We start from the raw sequence: 22510 nt of genomic DNA, 5'->3' as shown, positions 1-22510 counted from the left end.
TCTGACATGTAACTCTGAATTTGTAGGTTTTAAAAGCCAAGGTTGCTTTCTTCCAAACAGGATTTTTGAAAAATGCCAATCTAGCATCTGTTCAAAGTATTAATTATGCATTTAAATATTAGTACCCATGAATGTTTTGAAAGTGTAGTTACTAAGTCGCTTACTTTTAATAAGGATGTTATAAATTCTTTTTATCAAGGTAGACACTCAAAAAGGAAGACAAAGATATTTTAGTACTTCATGTCAGTTTTGGCGTCTGTCTCAGAAGACACTGTTAAGAAGCATAAAGCATAAATGTAAACAAAGCAATGTAGATGATTCTGCAGCGTGTGAACAGTTGTTTCTTCACAGTTTTACCCTTAAAACTAGGAAGGCTTTCTAGTATTCAGATTTTGTTTTAATACATTTTGTTATTGGTACCATCATTCCATATTGTCTCATGAGAGATAAACCTTTAAAGTTACTGGTGATGAGTAGTTGGTAATAGTGCATTCTAAGTTGAGATTTAAAAATATAAACATGGGTAGTCTCTATGTTTTATGCCTCAAATAGATAAACATTTGAAATAGTGACATGTCTGTATTTTTACGTCAATATGCACCTTAACTAAGGTATCTTCTAACAGTTATCCAATTAGAGGTTACAGAAGGATTAGAAACGAAGAGATCCTAAGTGCTTTCGAGGTTTTTTTTTCCTTTGGGGAAAAAGAATAGCATAAACGTGGTGATTTGGTTTCTGCTCTGTCTGCCTTCATTGTGACTTTTCTTCTTTACCTGTAGGAGTATGTTCCAAGTAGTTTTACCTGTCAAGCTGTCTTGGGAGTGCTTGTGAGGAGTAAGTTTGGGTGTGGTGGCAAGCTAAACATCGGCTTTGATTAGCCTCAGAATTCTGTGGAACAGAGCATTGGTAGGAGTCACTGAATAAAACCGTAACTCCTGGTTATCTGCCAAGTCCAAGTTGACTCTCTGACATTTTACTGCCACGGGGACTGTGATTCAGTTTCTTTGCCAACAATATGGCTTTACACAGGGATAAAATACGCAGGCACTTTTAATTTTAAAACCATCCTATCAGCTGTGATTGTGCTATTTTATGAATATAGATTGTTCAATGTTAAATTATTTTTAAACATAGTAGTTACTTGCTTGTCAAGTTCATTACTTCTTGTATTGATACTTTCATTAAGATACCTTTAACTATGTTATAGTTTTGAGTATTTTCAAAGATTTTTAATTTATTTGAACATATTGTTTGAGTTTCTCTAAATTTAAAAGCATATTAAGACCTGAGGGAAAAGCCAGCTGCTGTCTTACCTTTAGAGGGTATACCTGTGATGTCCAAAGAACTGTATTCATCATAATCACTTGTGTTTCCTCAGGCTCATAGCTCTGCATTTGTTACCTACCAAATAAATAAATATAAATGTATATGTTGTCTGTTCAAATTTATGTGATATTTAATTTTTTTTATGATTTGCTCAAGTCATAATCTAGCATCCCATAAAATAAAATACTTGAATGATTGAAGCTTTCACTTTTTATCCAGATGTTTTGGGATCTCTTGGCAGGGCTTTTATGATGTAAAATGTTGAAAACATGATTATCCTACAGAGCCTGAGTGATGCAGTAATGTGGATGTGTGAGTGTGGTGAAAAGAGATGCAATTGCCAATAAATGGAAACATGTAGAGATATTTTATGATAAAAGCCCTCGTTTCTTGTAGAGAGCCAGCACATCTCTAACATTTCTAAACTAATGTGTTTTCTTAACCTACTCAATAGTGTCAACAATAAACTGTGGAAATGAAAACTTGTCAGTATCCCTGGTTTCGGTGCTTCTGTTTTCTGTAAAAGATATTGGTTCATTACTGCCACCCATAGTCCTCTTCCCTCCTGTGCACCCCTACCTAGGACTGACTTCTTTTGACAATTATACGTGGCATTATGACATCTATTTGATTGTTTGCATATACTGTTTTTTGGTTTTCCATATGTGGTTGATTTGTCTCACCATGTTCCACGTGTAGTTGATTTGTCTCACCAGCAAGATTGTTATTTTATTGGGGGCACTTCAAGTGCTCTGGGCCATTGTGTTTTGTGAATGGAATAGATTTAATGATTATTTGCTAAATAAATTAATGCACAATAAGAAAAAAATTAAGAATAATGTATTAGTTGGCTTTGCACAAATTTTCAATGTTTCTTAAACCCCAACTCTGTATTTTATAGACTTTTTTGCTCACAGTGATGAAACTAAAAAGAAAGAGAAACTAAAAGTAAGTAAAATGAAGCAGAAGAAAGGGGAATTGAAGAGGGATAGAGAGTTGAGAGAAAGAGGTTGGGGAGAGAAGAAAAAGAAAAATAGGAAATAGAGGAATGTAGAAGATGAAGGGGTAGGGGAAAGGAACGAAAAAACTGAGACAGGGAAAGAAAAATCTGAAGAATGAACACACAAAAATTGAATCATAAGCTTAAGCAGCGCAGCAAATGACAGTGATTACTAATATCACTCTTTCTATTTGCAAGGCACTAAGATCTTTGCTTGGAATATCTCCTCCAGTCCTCCCAGCAAACCAGTGAGTGCCGGTGCTCTCTGCATCTTGTGTAAGGAAGGTGAAGTGATTTGCAAAGGGCCCAGAGCAAGGGAATAGTGGAGCTGGGGCTTGAACTATTTTGTCTGTTTTAGCCTCTGTCTTGGTCAAGTCTGTGTCCACTGCAGGGTGACCATACCTGATACTGGTTTCTCATCTGACATTTCACTCCCCACCCTCACCCCCCAGCATGTCCAGGAATTTACCACAGAATCTTACCTTTGTCCTCTGACTTCTGAGACTCTTGAAGGAGAAAGATTCATGTACAGGTAACATTATAGTTAGTAAGAGAAAGTCTACTCTCCCCTTAAACTATATGTGATTTCAGTTTGGCATTTTTGAATCAGACTCGTATTTGTATTTTGTTACTTTTTAGGAATTAACATATTCCAATTTTTTATTAATGACTGGGTTTCATTGTTCATTTTTTTTCTAAAATTTTTTTGCAAACAATTTAGAAAACTTATCTGAAAATTGCTTCATATAATAAAAGGGGGTTAGGCAATGAGAATTGAGATTGGGCCTTTTAACTCAATAAACTTACTAGACAGTAAATTAAATCACTGAACTGAGTTAAAGGATTCAAGGTTTAAATGATGAAAAGAATTTAGTTATTTAAACACATTGTTTGAAATCACCAGAAGTTATTTTTTTTTACCAGAAGTTATTTTAAAGATTAATATTGTTTTTAAGCTCTGATTCAAAATTTATTCCTATGTACCATAAGCCTTTGTTTTAACCAATGTATTTAAATCAGTTTTGTTTGAGAAAGGGAATGGGCATTGGGTCACATTATTTATTATCATTACAGTGTGGATAGGAGTAGGATAGATCCTTCTCAAAGGACTGTTCACCAATTTAGTACTTTTAAATGTTTCCTCATTAATCTTTTTATCCAAGATACTTAAAGTACAAACTTGTGTGATAGGAATTTCAATTTCTCTTCTTTCTCCTGCCTGCCCTCTGATGAAGATGAGGTAGAACAGTGATAACACTTGAAACTTTGTTAATTTTTGGGGTATTCAGAGAGCTTAAAAAAAAAAAAAACTAAAAAAAATGAGGAAAGGGGAAAGATTAGTAGTAGATCCTGTGGCACAAAATAATCATATGTCATCTTTCAAGGAATTTTGAAGAGTCAAATCCAATTCTCATTTCGTTGTGTTTTACAATGTAAGTTTCCTTGATTAGAGACCAATATTATTCATAGATTGTTTTCTGTTTTAATGTGACAGTGAATTCTGATATTCTCTTCACTGTGATGTATGAAACAGTTTTCTGTATCACAAAACTTAAAATGTTTTATTTATTCTGTTTTTGAAGTGATAAGAATGTTACTGAGAAAAACGTTTAAGCCAAATATAGCTAAAATATACTTCAGGATATAATGGGTGAATATGGAAGTTAAAATTTATCTGTTGGAGACCTGTACTGTTATAAATTTATATATATATATACTTTATTTACTTTAGTTCTGTGTTTTCTGAATTTTTGTAAAAATCTTATTTTGTTTTTCTGTAAAAATCATGAGGAAGAGTACACAGTAATTTAAAATAATATAGAAATATTTTAAAAATAAATGAATTATTAAGCCTATAGGTAAAAAATTAGTTATTGTGAGGTTTTATACCAACCTACTAGCTAATAATTGTCCACTGATCTCAAACAAATACGTTAAAGAAACTCTTTATAACACTACCTTATTTGCTAAATTATGCAAGAAGAGATGCCACAGAAAACTTGTATTTAAGTATATACAAGTATACAAATAACTGAAAACATGTATATAACCAAAACATATATCCAAGTAAAGATATTCAAGATATTCAATAAAGGTAGCTTCCTATTTAAACTTTGTGATTGAATGGAAGTCACATACTACTGCGTGATAATCATTAGGTTATTTCATGAAGTTTGATTAATTTGCCTAAAACGTCTATAAATCTCTTAGGTATGAAAATCATAAGGAATATAAATATAATCTAGTTGCAATTCATTAAAAACACACAAATGAGCAAACATATGTCTTCAAGTCATCTTGTGGTTCATTTGTTCCCTAAAAATCTCATGTCCCTCTAAAAAAATGAAAACTAATTTTAGATTGGCTTCCACAGCCCTGTTTTTTTTTTTTAATTTTTATTTATTTTTTTTTTAATTTTTTATTTTTTATAAACATATATTTTTATCCCCAGGGGTACAGGTCTGTGAATTACCAGGTTTACACACTTCACAGCACTCACCAAAGCACATACCCTCCCCAATGTCCATAATCCCACCCCCTTCTCCCAAACCCCCTCCCCCCAGCAACCATCAGTTTGTTTTGTGAGATTAAGAGTCACTTATGGTTTGTCTCCCTCCCAATCCCATCTTGTTTCATTTATTCTTCTCCTACCCACTTAAGCCCCCATGTTGCATCACCACTTCCTCATATCAGGAAGATCATATGATAGTTGTCTTTCTCTGCTTGACTTATTTCGCTAAGCATGATACGCTCTAGTTCCATCCATGTTGTCGCAAATGGCAAGATTTCATTTCTTTTGATGGCTGCATAGTATTCCATTGTGTATATATACCACATCTTCTTGATCCATTCATCTGTTGATAGACATCTAGGTTCTTTCCATAGTTTGGCTATTGTGGACATTGCTGCTATAAACATTTGGGTGCACGTGCCCCTTTGGATCACTATGTTTCTATCTTTAGGGTAAATACCCAATAGTGCAATTGCTGGGTCATAGGGCAGTTCTATTTTCACCATTTTGAGGAACCTCCATGCTGTTTTCCAGAGTGGCTGCACCAGCTTGCATTCCCACCAAAAGTGTAGGAGGGTTCCCCTTTCTCCGCATCCTCGCCAGCATCTGTCATTTCCTGACTTGTTGATTTTAGCCATTCTGACTGGTGTGAGGTGATATCTCATTGTAGTTTTGATTTGTATTTCCCTGATGCCGAGTGATATGGAGCACTTTTTCATGTGTCTGTTGGCCATCTGGATGTCTTCTTTGTAGAAATGTCTGTTCATGTCCTCTGCCCATTTCTTGATTGGATTATTTGTTCTTTCGGTGTTGAGTTTGCTAAGTTCTTTATAGATTCTGGACACTAGTCCTTTATCTGATATGTCGTTTGCAAATATCTTCTCCCATTCTGTCAGTTGTCTTTTGATTTTGTAAACTGTTTCCTTTGCTGTGCAAAAGCTTTTGATCTTGATGAAATCCCAATAGTTCATTTTTGCCCTTGCTTCCCTTGCCTTTGGCGTTGTTCCTAGGAAGATGTTGCTGCGGCAGAGGTCGAAGAGGTTGCTGCCCGTGTTCTCCTCAAGGATTTTGATGGATTCCTTTCTTACATTGAGGTCCTTCATCCATTTTGAGTCTATTTTTGTGTGTGGTGTAAGGAAATGGTTCAATTTCATTTTTCTGCATGTGGCTGTTCAATTTTCCCAGCACCATTTATTGAAGAGGCTGTCTTTTTTCCATTGGACATTCTTTCCTGCTTTGTCGAAGATTAGTTGACCATAGATTTGAGGGTCTATTTCTGGGCTCTCTATTCTGTTCCATTGATCTATGTGTCTGTTTTTGTGCCAGTACCATGCTGTCTTGATGATGACAGCTTTGTAATAGAGCTTGAAGTCCGGAATTGTGATGCCACCAACGTTGGCTTTCTTTTTCAATATCCCTTTGGCTATTCGAGGTCTTTTCTGGTTCCATATAAATTTTAGCATTATTTGTTCCATTTCTTTGAAAAAGATGGATGGTACTTTGATAGGAATTGCATTAAATGTGTAAATTGCTTTAGGTAGCATAGACATTTTCACAATATTTATTCTTCCAATCCAGGAGCATGGAACATTTTTCCATTTCTTTGTGTCTTCCTCCATTTCTTTCATGAGTACTTTATAGTTTTCTGAGTATAGATTCTGTGTCTCTTTGGTTAGGTTTATTCCTAGGTATCTTATGGTTTTGGATGCAATTGTAAATGGGATTGACTCCTTAATATCTCTTTCTTCTGTCTTGCTGTTGGTGTAGAGAAATGCAACTGATTTCTGTGCATTGATTTTATATCCTGACACTTTACTGAATTCCTGTATAAGTTCTAGCAGTTTTGGAGTGGAGTCTTTTGGGTTTTCCACATATAGTATCATATCATCTGCGAAGAGTGATAATTTGACTTCTTCTTTGCCGATTTGGATGCCTTTAATTTCCTTTTGTTGTCTGATTGCTGAGGCTAGGACCTCTAGTACTATGTTGAATAGCAGTGGTGATAATGGACATCCCTGCCGTGTTCCTGACCTTAGCGGAAAAGCTTTCAGTTTTTCTCTATTGAGAATGATATTTGCGGTGGGTTTTTCATAGATGGCTTTGATGATATTGAGGTATGTGCCCTCTATCCCTACACTTTGAAGAGTTTTGATCAGGAAGGGATGCTGTACTTTGTCAAATGCTTTTTCAGCATCTATTGAGAGTATCATATGGTTCTTGTTCTTTCTTTTATTGATGTGTTGTATCACATTGACTGATTTGCGGATGTTGAACCAACCTTGCAGCCCTGGAATAAATCCCACTTGGTCGTGGTGAATAATCTTTTTAATGTACTGTTGAATCCTATTGGCTAGTATTTTGTTGAGTATTTTCGCATCTGTGTTCATCAAGGATATCGGTCTATAGCTCTCTTTTTTGATGGGATCCTGGTCTAGTTTTGGGATCAAGGTGATGCTGGCCTCATAAAATGAGTTTGGAAGTTTTCCTTCCATTAATATTTTTTGGAACAGTTTCAGGAGAATAGGAATTAGTTCTTCTTTAAATGTTTGGTAGAATTCCCTCGGGAAGCCGTCTGGCCCTGGGCTTTTGTTTGTTTGGAGATTTTTAATGACTGTTTCAATCTCCTTACTGGTTATGGGTCTGTTCAGGCTTTCTATTTCTTCCTGGTTCAGTTGTGGTAGTTTATATGTTTCTAGGAATGCATCCATTTCTTCCAGATTGTCAAATTTATTAGCGTAGAGTTGCTCATAGTATGTTCTTATAATAGTTTGTATTTCTTTGGTGTTAGTTGTGATCTCTCCTCTTTCCTTCATGATTTTATTTATTTGGGTCCTTTCTTTTTTCTTTTTGATAAGTCGGGCCAGGGGTTTATCAATTTTATTAATTCTTTCAAAGAACCAGCTCCTAGTTTCGTTGATTTGTTCTATTGTTTTTTTGGTTTCTATTTCATTGATTTCTGCTCTGATCTTTATGATTTCTCTTCTCCTGCTGAGCTTAGGGTTTCTTTCTTGTTCTTTCTCCAGCTCCTTTAGGTGTAGGGTTAGGTTGTGTACCTGAGACCTTTCTTGTTTCTTGAGAAAGGCTTGTACCGCTATATATTTTCCTCTCAGGACTGCCTTTGTTGTGTCCCACAGATTTTGAACCGTTGTATTTTCATTATCATTTGTTTCCATGATTTTTTTCAATTCCTCTTTAATTTCCCGGTTGACCCATTCATTCTTTAGAAGGATACTGTTTAGTCTCCATGTATTTGGGTTCTTTCCAAACTTCCTTTTGTAGTTGAGTTCTAGCTTTAGAGCATTGTGGTCTGAAAATATGCAGGGAATGATCCCAATCTTTTGATACCGGTTGAGTCCTGATTTAGGACCGAGGATGTGATCTATTCTGGAGAATGTTCCATGTGCACTAGAGAAGAATGTGTATTCTGTTGCTTTGGGATGAAATGTTCTGAATATATCTGTGATGTCCATCTGGTCCAGTGTGTCGTTTAAGGCCTTTATTTCCTTGCTGATCTTTTGCTTGGATGACCTGTCCATTTCAGTGAGGGGAGTGTTAAAGTCCCCTACTATTATTGTATTATTGTTGATGTGTTTCTTTGATTTTGTTATTAATTGGTTTATATAGTTGGCTGCTCCCACGTTGGGGGCATAGATATTTAAAATTGTTAGATCTTCTTGTTGGACAGACCCTTTGAGTATGATATAGTGTCCTTCCTCATCTCTTATTATAGTCTTTGGCTTAAAATCTAATTGATCTGATATAAGGATTGCCACTCCTGCTTTCTTCTGATGTCCATTAGCATGGTAAATTCTTTTCCACCCCCTCACTTTAAATCTGGAGGTGTCTTTGGGCTTAAAATGAGTTTCTTGGAGGCAACATATAGATGGGTTTTGTTTTTTTATCCATTCTGATACCCTGTGTCTTTTGACAGGGGCAATTAGCCCATTAACATTCAAGGTAACTATTGAGAGATATGAATTTAGTGCCATTGTATTGCCTGTAAGGTGACTTTTACTGTATATGGTCTCTGTTCCTTTCTGATCTACCACTTGTAGGCTCTCTCTTTGCTTAGAGGACCCCTTTCAATATTTCCTGTAGAGCTGGTTTGGTATTCTTTCAGTTTTTGTTTGTCCTGGAAGCTTTTAATCTCTCCTTCTATGTTCAATGATAGCCTAGCTGGATATAGTATTCTTGGCTGCATGTTTTTCTCGTTTAGTGCTCTGAAAATATCATGCCAGCTCTTTCTGGCCTGCCAGGTCTCTGTGGATAAGTCAGCTGCCAATCTAATATTTTTACCATTGTATGTTACAGACTTCTTTTCCCGGGCTGCTTTAGGATTTTCTCTTTGTCACTGAGACTTGTAAATTTTACTATTATGTGACGGGGTGTGGGCCTATTCTTATTGATTTTGAGGGGCGTTCTCTGAACCTCCTGAATTTTGATGCTCGTTCCCTTTGCCATATTGGGGAAATTCTCCCCAATAATTCTCTCCAGTATACCTTCTGCTCCCCTCTCTCTTTCTTCTTCTTCTGGAATCCCAATTATTCTAATGTTGTTTCGTCTTATGGTGTCACTTATCTCTCGAATTCTCCCCTCGTGGTCCAGTAGCTGTTTGTCCCTCTTTTGCTCAGCTTCTTTATTCTCTGTCATTTGGTCTTCTATATCACTAATTCTTTCTTCTGCCTCATTTATCCTAGCAGTGAGAGCCTCCATTTTTGATTGCACCTCATTAATAGCTTTTTTGATTTCAACTTGGTTAGATTTTAGTTCTTTTATTTCTCCAGAAAGGGCTTTTATATCTCTCGAGAGGGTTTCTCTAATATCTTCCATGCCTTTTTCGAGCCCGGCTAGAACCTTGAGAATTGTCATTCTGAACTCTAGATCTGACATATTACCGATGTCTGTATTGATTAGGTCCCTAGCCTTCGGTACTGCCTCTTGTTCTTTTTTTTGTGTTGAATTTTTACGTCTTGTCATTTTGTCCAGATAAAAGTAAATGAAGGGGCAAGTAAAATACTAAAAGGGTGGCAACAACCCCAGGAAAATATGCTTTAACCAAATTAAAAGAGATCCAAAATCATGAGTGGGGAGAAAGGGGATAAAAAGAGGTTCAAAAAGGAAGAAAGAAAAAAAAAAGAAAAAAGAAAAAAAAAGAAAAGAAAAGAATTTTTTAAAAAAGAAAACACCTAAGAAAAATGTAAAAAAGAAAATTTATATATATTAGATAAACTAGTAAAAAATCATTAAAAAAGAAAAAGGTAACAGTTAAAAAAAAAAATTTTTACCCGAAGGCGAGAAGAAAAAAAAAAAATGAAAAAGAAAAAATTAAATTAACTGCAAGACTAAAAAAAATCACAGGAAAAAAGCCATGAGTTCCATGTTTGGCTTTCTCCTCCTCTGGAATTCTGCTGTTCTCCTTGGTATTGAAACCGCACTCCTTGGTAGGTGAACTTGGTCTTGGCTGGATTTCTTGTTGATCTTCTGGGGGAGGGGCCTAGCCCTGTTTTTTATTATCAGGGTAATTTCGATAATTAACTATTTGTGTTAACTATAATGTAACCAGCTATGCTGGGTGGACAGTATTGGAATTGTGAGGGTTCACACTGCTAAGTTAAAGATTGTTATTAGAGAGACAGGGGAGGGGGGATGGAGAGGGTAGGAGGGAGAAAGGAAAGTGAAAAATGGAATGAGCTTCTAAAGAGTGATTTATTCAGTGAAGTATTCTAAGAAATTTCTGAAGTTAGACTTTTTCCATTTTCCCCCTTACATTCTTCTGTCAGGTTTATTTATAATTCTGTTACTAAATATAAAAAAATAATTGGCTGGAAAGCTATTGGTAAGAAATAATCACTTTTGTTGAAATTCTGTTCAATTAATTAGAAGCTGTTAACTATTTAGCTTTCCTTAGTAGAAGATTTTTTATACAGATTTAACCTGTTGGTTTAGAAAATATGATGTACTAAGTTATATTTAATGTTTCTTTAGTAGTTATTTTCAATTGCTTTCAATAGTTATCTTTTATATAAAATTTAATGCAAAATCAAGTAAAATGAAGATCTAATTAATAAAGAATCTTACATTATTTGAATGAGCTGAATAATCAAACTTCTTTTAAATCTCTTGAAGTCTGCCTTTTTCCTGTTTCAAATGGAGGGATACTAGAAATCTAATAAATAAAATGACATATAAAAAATACAATTTGATAATTATCTTAATCAGACATCTCATATTTGGTGTAAATCTGCATGATTGCTATTCTGTTGTTTATCTGGATGTTCACATTTATTATTAATATGTATCTCTGTCTTTTCTTCTAATTCTTATTTCAGCATCATTATTATCTGGCTAAATTCATGCTTTAATAAAATCATTATTCTTTGTATATTCATGTAATTGTGCTTTTTATGCCTTAGTTGATGTGTTCTGTCTTGTCTTTGTTCCAAAATGCCTGGCTTACGTTTGTGAGGCTGGCTTAATTTTGCAGAAATTGAGTATGGTTTTATATGAAAGTTAATTTTTACAGATAAATCCCTTTTCATAATGATAACAGTCGACAAAACAGTCCAGTTTCTTATTGTCCCTTTTTCTCAAATGGGAACTGGCTATTAAGAAGATCTTAATCAGTAATTAAGAACCCCCCAACAAACAGAAGTCCAGGACTAGATAACTTCACTGGTGAATTCTGCCAAACAATCAAAGAAGAATGAATACCAATTCTTCTCAAACTCTTCAAAAAAACAGAAGAGGAAGGAATACATTCAAACTCATTTTATGAGTCCTGCAGTACCGTGGTACTAAAACCAGACAAGGACGCCACAAGAAAAGAAAATTATGAACCAATATCCCTGATGAACACAGATGCAAAATCCTCAGCAAAGTATTTGCAAACTCAATACAACAGTCCATTAAAAGGATCATTCACCGTGATCAAGTAGTATTCCAGGGGTACATGGATGGCTAAACATCTGCAACTTAATAAATATGATATAGCACATTAAAAAATGAAGAATAAAAATCATATGATCAACACAATAGATACAGAAAAAACATTTGACAGAAATCAACATCAGTTTATAATAAAAAACTCTTGACAAAGAAGGTATAGAGGGAACTCACATCAAAAATTAATAAAAACAGGGGTGCCTGCATGGCTCAGTGGGTTAAAGCCTCTGCCTTGTCTCCAGTCATGATCCCAGAGTCCTGGGGTCCAGCCCTGCATCGGGCCCTCTGCTGAGCAGGGAGCCTGCTTCCTCCTCTGTCTCTCTCTGCCTGCTTGTGGTCTTTATCTGTCAAATAAATAAATAAATAATCTTTAAAAAAATAATAAAGAGGATATATAAGAAGCCCACAGCTAACATTATATTCAGTAGTGAAAAGCTGATAGCCTTTCTTCTAAGAGCAGGAATAAGACAAGGATGCCCACTCTCACCACTTCTATTCAACATAGTATTGGAAATCCTAGAGCACTTATAAGAAAAAGAAATAAAAGAGATCCAAATCGGAAAGGAAAAAGTAAAGATGTCACAGTTTACAGATGCAAAGGACTTTCACCAAAAAACAGTAGAACTAGTAAATGAATTCCAGTGAAGTTACAGGATATAAAATCAATATATAGTAATCTGTTGCATTTCTATACACTAGTAATGAAATATCAAAAAGAAAATAATAAGAAAATAGTCTCACTTACAAATGCATCAAAAAGAATAAGATACCTAGGAATAAATTTAACCAAGGAAATGAAAGATCTATACACTAAAAACTACAAGTCATTGGATGAAAGAATTGACACAAATAAAGGGAAAAATATTTCATGCTCACAAATTGTAAGATTTAATATTGTTAAAATGTTCATACTACCCAGAGCAATCTACAGATTCAGTGCAATCCCCATAAAAATTCCAGTGGCAAACAATTCTAAATAATGTTTATGGAGCCACGAAAGACATCAAATAGCCAAAGCAATCTTGAGAAAGAACAAAGCTGGAGTCATCATGCTCCCTGATTTCAAACTATAGTCTATCCTTTAACAATGTGGGTTTTAGGGGTGCTTATCCCCCATGCAGTAAAAAATTCATATATAACTTTTTATTTCCCTAAACTAGTAGCCTACTGTTGACTTGGAAGCCTTACCAAAAACATAAACAATTGATTAACCATATTTGTATGTTATAGGTATTATATACTATATTCTTAAAATAAAGTAAGCTAGAAAAAAGAAAATGTCATTTAAAAAATCATAAGACAAAATACATTTACAGTACTGTACTGTGTTGAAAAAAACCTACCTATAAAATCTGCACATGTTTTTCATGGGTCAACTGTATATTATAAGACTATAGTAATCAAAACAGTATGGTATTGGCATAAAAACAGATACATAGATTGACAGAACAGAAAACCTAAAAATAAACCCCTGCATATATGGTCAATTAACTTGGGACAAAAGAACCGAGAATATATAAGTAGGAAAAGACAGTTTCTTCAGTTAATGTTGTTGGGAAAACTCAACCAATCTTAGACCATACACAGAAATTAACTCAAAATGGATTAAAACCTCAATCTTAAGACCTGTAACCATAAAACTCCTGAAAAAAAGCATAGACATAGGCTCCTTGATATTAGTCTTGGTGATGATTTGTTGGATCTAACCCCAAAAGCAAAGGCAACTAAAGCATAAAAAGAAAAAAGAAACAAACAAACAAGTGGTACTATATCTCAAACTGAAAAGCTTCTGCACATGATAGGAAATCATTGACAAAATAAAAAAGGGAACCTACTAAGTGGGAGAAAATAGTTGCAAATCATATATCTGATAAGGGATTAATATCCAGAATATATATATATATATATACATGAGTTGAAAATGGGCAGCAGGTCTGAATTGATGCTTTTCCAAAGAAGACATCCAGATGCCAAACAGGTACATGGAAAGATGCTCAACTTTATTAATCATCAGGGAAATGCAACTCAAGATGAGATTTTATATCACACCTGTTAGAATGGTTGTTATCAAAGAAACAAACAATGTACAAATGCTGACAAGGATGTGGGGAAAAGGGAACCCTTGAGCCCTACTCTTGGGAGTCTAAATTGGTGCAACTGCTATGGAAAACAGTATGGAGGGTTCTCAAAAATTAAAAAACAAACAAACAAACACTATATGTCCAACAGTTTCACTTCTGGATATTCATCCAAAGAAAAAGGAAAATACTTAAGTTGAAAAGATATATACACCCCATCATCATTGCTGTATTATTTACAATAGCCAAGATATGGAAATAACCTTAGTGTCCATCAGTGGATGAATGGATAAAAAAATGTTGTATATAAGTACACACTGAAGTACTATTCAGTCATAAAAAGAAAGAAGTCTTGCCATTTGTGGCAGCATGGATGGACCTTGAGGTCATTATGTTAAGTGAAATAAGACAGAGAAAGACAAATACCAGATGGTCTCACTTATATGGGGAGGCTTACAAAACAATACAAAACAAATAAGTCAAGCTCATTGATAAAACAGATTGGTTGTTGCTAGAGGCAAGGGATGGGAGTAAGTGAAATGGGTGAAGAGAGTCAAAAGGTACAAACTTCCACTTATAAATAATTCATGGGAATTTAATGTGCAGTATGGCACTGTGTAATATTGTAATATAGTTAATATGTAATACACCTAACAATACCATATTGCATATTTGAAAATTGCTAAGAGAGATCTTAAAAATTCTCATCATAAGGAAAAAAACCAATGCATGGTAATGGATGTTAATTGGGCTTAGTGTGATGATCTTTTGTAATATACACACATGTTCAATCATCATGTTATACACCTGGAACTTATATAATGTTGAACGTCAGTTATATCTCAAGAAAAAGATGTTAGAATTTTTCTTTTTAATAGCATCCTTAGATTTTAAGATAAATCTAATAAGATCATCCTACTAATCATTTAATCATTCTGCTGCTACTGCTTCTCTTCCCCCTTGTTTTCTGTTAACCTCCAAATTATCACTCAATTATTTTATCTCACAACTAGAAATATTAATTATGTGATAATGAATTTCATTTCACAGGGAGTTAAACTCATATAGATTAATTGACTCCTAAGTAGCAGTTGAAGACTTTTACATAAATTACTCTCTTGATTTGATTATTTGGCAAAAGCAAGTGAAGAAGTCTCCAATTGTCTCATTTGCATTTAACCATTAATTTCTTTAATTATGCTAATTAAAGAAATCATTTTATCATCCTCACCACTTTTACTTGTACAGGTTACATTGTATGAACGCAGCCTAATATGTTTATTCAGGATCTTATCTGTTAACTTGCCTTATAGAAATAGTATCTCTATTATGAGCTAGCAATATTTTTCTCTCTCTCTCTCTCTTTTTTTTTTTCCTGAGGAGTGTGTTTTTGGCAAAATGATATACATTCTGACTACATGTTAGTGTTAAGTATTTTAGAAAGATGATGTAACCCTATCTCATCTTTACAAATTTTAAAGAAGGTATGGTTTTTAACTGTCTAGTGTTTGAGATCAGGAATTGACAGAAACTTGCGTGGAGCTAGCAGACTCAGATGTCTTTCCATATTAATAATTGAAGTAGTTAACTTAGAATGTTCTACAGAATACCTCAAAATAGATTGCTGGTAACTTGCAATATAGATTGAGGCACACATACATACAAACACATAAAATATGGTAAACCATAGTGGATTCAGTGTCACTACCAAGCCAAAGATCATTGGTTCGGTGGTGTATCCCATAATGAAGATTATTTAGGAAAGTTTCTTCTTCCTTGCTGGATTTTGTTTTTAGATTGCCTGAGTTTTCCTTGTTCACTGATGTTCTTTATTCCCTGGTCAGGCTATGAGACTAATTACTTCCTTGTTTTGAACTGAGAAGCAGTTTGCAAATGCATTTAAATAGCTCCAGCTACCATCTAGAGCTACTCCATGGATCCAGTCTGATGTAGAAACACAAATCATGGTCCTTTTAAATGCAAGCTATGAAAAACTTCATGATGCAAAATATGAAAATTCATGATGCAAAATTTAGTAGTCCTTGACAGAGGTCATTAAATTTTCCACAAGAACTAAGATCTTCCTACATTTTATCAATATGCACATATATGTGAATCCTTCATTTTTTTCTCACACACACAGACTACAAAGGATTCATCATATGAGATACATTATTTGAAAACTTGCTAATTGTTTTAACATGAAGAGGCTGGCTTATTTTTTATTAAAGTATGCTTCCAGTTTCTTCTGTTTAGTACCGAATGCACCTGTTCTTTTTACATTTGTTCTTTTGGTAATTTTTCTCCATTTCTCTAAATAAATAATTGTATGGCTACCTCTTGATTATTCAATTTTAGGCATTACCTTTGACTTTCCACATTTGAAGCTTTACCAGTCTTTCCCACTATATACATATTTCCATTCACTATGCTATATGTCTAGAAGTTAAAATGTTATTTGTTTCCTTAGAGTCCTATATTTCCATCACAAATTAATTTCCTAACTCTTGATCAGTTTAAATTTAAAACACCTGAGTTATTGTATTAATTTTAACTTCTTGGATTTCTTCTCCCAAAATTTTTGGACCTGCCTTCAGTCAGGCTTGATGTTCCTTCGGTCCAGTCAGTTTTCATCTTACCAACCACCTTTACCATTATCTTGAGAGTATGCTTCTCCTTGCACTTGGGTTAGATCTCCCATAGTGGAAACTCCTTTCTTTTGTCTTCTTGTTTACACATTCATTTGGAGAGAGCCTCTCTTCCAGTAGCTTCCTGAGAAAGGTGTATGAGAGGTAAATTTTTGACACCTTGAAAATCTTCAATTTTTTTCATATCATATTTTCTGTAATTTACTCAAGTATTGATTTCTGGATTTGAAATACTTTCTCTTCACAATTTTGAAGACATTACTCTATTTTATTCTACGTTCCAGTTTTGTTGTAGAAAATTCAGTGCTACCCTTACTTTTAATCTCTTTTATATACATAAAATATATGTTATATAAGATCTCCCTTTGTCTGTCATGTTATGTAATTTACAACATACCTTGGTGTGTAGGTCTATTCATATACTCTATGAATCCTTTTAAACTAGAAAACCATGATTTTCAGTTATGGAAATGGTACACAATTTATTTATTTGATGATTTCTCCCCTCTGTTTTCTCAAGTGTCTCTTTCCAGAGATATTATTATTACTCACATTTTGAATTTACTAGATTGATGCTCTAATTTACTGAACTCTTCCATCTCTGTGTTTTAAACTACAGTGTGGGAGATTTCCTGATCTTTATTTCAACTCACCTATTGGGATTCTAATTTATGCAATCATATTTTTAGAGTTCCTTATTTGTTACTCCCTTTTGGTAGCAACACGTTCTTGTTTCATTTATGTATTTTTTAAATGAAAATGACAGTATTAATTATAGTTTTTTAAAGTTTTTTCCCCATTGTGTGTTTTTTCTAAGTAGGTTTCTTTTTTGTGTTTGATTTGTTCTCAATATTTGGTATTTGAGGTTTCTTCATATATCTAGTGACCCTGAATTAGTGGCTTGTGCATAAGAGAATGGATCACTATAAGATCTGATTAGAAGCTCCTTTCATTGGGTAGATCTTGTCACCAATGGGCCTTACCATATAATATTGCAGAGCTATTTCGCTGAGAAATCTCTAATATCCCTGTCTTTGGGTATTTTGTTTGTTCTTGACCTGGTCAAATTCCTGAGTAAAGAAGAGATAAGCCAGGCTGTATCAAGTTCTGAAAGCCATGTAGAGGGAGAGAACAGGAGGAGTTGACAGCCAGTGTAGATGGTCACTGAATGTTTGCAGTAAGATGGTACCCCTTGCCCTCTCCTGTGGTTAGTTTTCTGCAGCCCTTCACCTTGATGATAGAAGAGGAATTCATAAGGAAGGCATCTCAGTGATATGTATAACAGATTTACTCTTTCAGTCTTCTGCGAGGGTGCAGGGGAAGGGAGGGTAGAGATGATGTTACCAGCCTTTGGGGATAGGAGAGGGCAGCTGAACTATACTTCTCAAAGCCACTTCTGGTACCACTCTGAGGTCTTTTTGGAGTTAAGTGGTAAAATGGATTTGCTTTTGGTTTTTCTCCACCTTTGGACTAGGAGTCAGCATCTTTGCTTAGTTAAATCAGTTAACTGCTTTTTTTCTGCTTACCAGCTTTTTATTAATCTCTTTTATATTGTAGGTTCTTTTTTTAAAGGCTTTTTTTTCTGTTATTCTAGTGGAATTCATAATTAAAATACTTTTTAATCTACCTTTCCCACAAAAAAATATATTTTAATATTTTTCTTGCCAATAACTTTATTTCCATACCAACATTTTAATGACTACATAGGAATCTCTTTTTAGAGCTCTGACCTGTCCACTGTTGTAAACGTGGGTTGTTAGAAACAATATTGCAAAGAGCTTCCTTCTAGCTAGAATTTATATCAGACTTTTTTTTTTAAAGATTTTTATTTATTTATTTGGCAGACAGATCACAAGTAGGCAGAGGAGGCAGGCAGAGAGAGAGAGGAGGAAGCAGGCTCCCCGTCGAGCAGAGAGCCCGATGCGGGGCTCGATCCCAGAACCCCGGGATCACGACCCGAGCTGAAGGCAGAGGCTTTAACCCACTGAGCCACACAGGCACCCCTATATCAGTCTTTAATTAAAGTTAAAATGTAAAAGAAAATATGAATCCTTTCTTAAAGTGTTTTTACTAAAAGACATCTTATTTCTGATATTAAGATGTTTCCTTTTCTAACAGAGACCTTTCAGTATAAACATTCCATTTAACCACTTTTCCCACCAGATGGGAAATCCTGTGTATCTTCAGTTCATCCTACATATGCAGGCTGTGCCAGGAACAGGAAAGGCACCCGATATATATTTGCTAATGAGACATATGCATAATAAATGAATTTTAATTATTTTGTTTTAAAACTTCAAAGTGAAGGGGTCTGGTATGAAGGAAGCAGGATGTAATAAATTTTAAATAACGTACTTTCATCACTTCGAGTTACTTCGAGGTTACTCAGGTCATAAAGTTAGCAAGATTGAGAACCAGCTTTAAAAAGAAGGAAGCCAACATGGCAGGGTGACATACAGGCTTACCAACGCCCACTGCACCTGGATAGCAAGCAGTACTGAGGTGTTTAGGCAGGCAAACTTGTAACAAATGGCTTTAAATACAAAATACATATAATATGTTTTCTTTGGAATTTAAGGATGAGCCTTCTGTTGTATAGAGGTAACATATATCTATTGCCATGAATTATGTGGTTGGATTAAATAAATAATATTAGCTTAATCTAGTCCCGAGTTTCTCAGAGTGGAGTCTACACATGATCTGTCTCAGAATCTCATGGGGTCTTGAACATTCACTTTCCCTGTTTCGCCTGAAACCTATGGAATCGGAATCACTGTGCGTGGCCCGCGATTCTGCCTCTAACACTCTGCCTGTGCGCATGACAGTCTACATGTCTTCTCTGGACTAAAATTTAAGAAACTTTGAGAGAGTTAGGTACATGTCTTGTATAAATTTGAACAATCTAATGAATTAAGAATTAATGATTGGGGATATTCTGGTGAAAGGATTTAATACATTTTATTGTTTTCCCCTTCAATTATTACTTCTTAGGAATTTGCATAATTAGCTTATCATACAGAAAGTCAGGAAAAATGATATATATATTTTTTAACCTTCTCCATTCTCTGATGTGACCAGTGGCTAGAGGCATTAATTTGTGGTGTAAGAAATGAATGTGTGCATACTGCATAATACATCTATTGAGTATATTGCATCTCTGGCCTAGAATTTCTGTTTTTTAACCCAATATATTTTAGATAATAGTGTGCTGTGAGAGAGATAGGTAAATCAAACATTGCTTGGGTTGACAATTTAAGCAGTTACATAGTGTGTATGAGAACTCCTGCCACAATGTCTGGAACAAAATAGGTATCAGTGAATGCATGTCCCCCCTCGTGAGCATCATTACTTTCCAAAAGTGGTGGTAGAGAGGGAAAGTATGAAAACCACCTCAGTGGTAGGTCACCCTATATGAATGAAATGTTTCTATTTAAAATGTAAAAAACTTAGATCTTTCCAATAATATTAGCTAACATCTATCAAGTATTACTATTTAACATATGCATCCTAAGCTGTTGATGTGAAGTAGGTGCTTATAATTATCTCTGCTTTAATGATAAGTGAGGCACAATAAGATTATATCATAAAGTTAACCAAGGCCAACCAACTGGTAAATAGTAAAGTCTAATTGTGAACTCAGAAAATCTGTTTCTAGAGATCACATCTACTATCGTATCCTGTCTTCCATTCAAAATGTACAACCATTGCTAGTATAACAGAAAGGCACTTTTCAGGTTAAAGCTGATGGGGAAGATGTATTGTTTGATGTATCTTACTGATAACTAAGTTTTCATCTTCCTACCAGTTTTGCATATTGGATATTTCTGACAATTTCCTTAAAAATAAATGATATACCTTAAAGTAAAGAGACTGGTAGGAAGACAGTTTTAGGGCCCCAAAAAATCTGGGTTTAAGTGCTGGCTTCATGATTTATTAGCTGTGTGCAGATCACTTAAACTTTGAGTCTTTATTTTCTCATCTGCAAGTGGGAATGATATTTACCCATACCGTTACCATACAGAGTAGAGATGATCTATATACTAGTGCTTGTTGAGCTCATTGTGTTCAATCAAATACAACTATTACAATTTAATGTATACAATGCTGTCCTCAAGGGTTATGAGAATTTCTGTACTTTATATGAGACATATATTACATAATTATAACAATTCTATAAGTACAGTTATATTCGGCATCAAAATCTTTAAAATAACTGCTTTATATTTTAAATCCTAAGTCTCATAAATACTTAATATTTTGTTTAATCTCATTGTTCCTTTAAGTAGAAGACTTTGACTGGGTTATCTCACAGATACTTAAACTCTTACTCTTTGTTCTTTTCAGCAAATTTACTTGATAACATGCTTTTGCGAAGCTCAGGAAAATTAAATGTGGGCACCAAGAAAGAGGATGGTGAGAGTACAGCTCCCACCCCTCGTCCAAAGATCTTGCGTTGCAAATGCCACCACCATTGTCCAGAAGACTCAGTCAACAATATTTGCAGGTTGGTCATATAAATTACTTAAATCTCATCTTAACAAAGATTTATGCTTTTTTGACTATGGAATTGTAGGCTGATATTTTCTAAAAACACATTTTGGGGAATAGTGCCTAACTCCATTACCTCTCAGAGCTGTGCCTGTGTTTGGAAAAGTATTAGATTGCATTTGGGCCTGAAATGGTGTTCTGAGAGTTTCCTTCCTTGCTGCAAATATCACACATGTACGTAAACATAGAACACAAGTCCCAGGCTTGGAGCAAATGTCAAAGAGCAAAAACCAATTGTTTTCTTTCAAAAAAAACTTGTCCTCCAAATAAATTCAGTAGCAGGTGGTGTCAAATGTGTGAGGATTTTTATTTGTTTTAACCATTCATCATATCAATGGTGGTTAATCTTTTGGAAAGAACACCTGAGTTGTTACTAATGTTCTCTGGCTCTGGGAAGCAGTATAGTGATAGAGCCCACATGATGAGTCTACCAGATGTTAGGAAAGACATTGTCAGAGTGCTAGAGAATAAATTCCTTAGTGGATAATCAGATTTATCAAGACTTTATTTGAAACTGGACTATTTACTGCCTTCTTTCATACACATCTTAATGCAGCTACATCCATTCTGGTGGGCACTGTAGCCTGCCTTTACACCCACCATGGGGACAGCAGTGGGTAAAGAGGTATAGTGTAATGAGGCCAGTGTACCCAGGGAGACATGCAGAATAAACCAGACAAGTGCAGATCTCAAGAATTAAAATGTCCGGAAAGAAGAATCTCCATCAAGAAGGGTAATAGACCCAAATGGGAAGATGGGCTGCTGGGTTTGAAGTCCAGGCAGAATATCTGAGCAGTAATTTGGAGCCTCTTTACCCAGGAAGGAGCGTGAAGCTGAGCTGAATGCTTTTTTTTCTTCCTGAGAAAGAAAGCATATCATGAGATATATATAGCTCAAGAAATATGTATTAACTGAATGACATGGAAGAATGTTGGGTGTATTCATAAATACATATCTCCTTTAATCAGCAAAACAACTCAGCATGGTAGGGCATGCTTATTTCTTAAAATTAGCTGTAAGGAATTCAGGGCCCAGAGAAGTCTATTAACTCAGCTCTTATATGATAGAACAAAGTTGGGATCGCTGAGTCTTGTGCTGTGGTAAAATGATTCCAGAGGTCAGACGTATTTCCTGGGAAACACTACCTGTTTGTAGTAAATGGCAAAAGTATCAGGAAAATGTCAAAGTTTTCTGAAGAAACTATTATCAGGAGGAAACGTGCTAGGGAGATATTTTACTGATTTTCCTGAGTGTGTAGTAATTAAGAATAAATCAAAGTGCATCATATGAGCTATAGTTCAGGTGATCACATGTGTAAACCTTCCAAAATTATCCCAACTTTAAATATTTTGTCCTCTTGTCCCTGTTGGCCACTGGAGTGTCTGTCCTGTGTTGATTTGGAAGAAAGTGATTGGACAGGGCTCACTGCAGTGCAGATGTGTGCGCTGTGTGTGGG

The 22510-nt window shown here is 34.9% G+C and overlaps 1 protein-coding gene across 12 annotated transcripts in view; it reads left to right on the top strand.

Moving 5' to 3' along the window:
• BMPR1B (bone morphogenetic protein receptor type 1B) overlaps positions 1 to 22510 on the top strand; it is a 399701-nt gene that overhangs the window by 331623 nt on the left and 45568 nt on the right. For all 12 annotated transcript variants that reach the window (XM_082728079.1, XM_082728089.1, XM_082728087.1 and 9 more), the window contains one exon: positions 20851 to 21010. In XM_082728079.1, coding sequence (XP_082584205.1) covers positions 20868 to 21010 — 143 coding nt within the window. In that variant the 5' untranslated portion in view covers positions 20851 to 20867. The remainder of the gene's footprint in view (positions 1 to 20850; positions 21011 to 22510) is intronic.

Source organism: Mustela nivalis (assembly GCF_964662115.1).
Source record: "Mustela nivalis genome assembly, chromosome: 4".
NCBI lineage: Eukaryota > Metazoa > Chordata > Mammalia > Carnivora > Mustelidae > Mustela > Mustela nivalis.
Note: the sequence above shows the minus strand (reverse complement) of the source record. Positions and strands in the feature narration are given on the sequence as shown.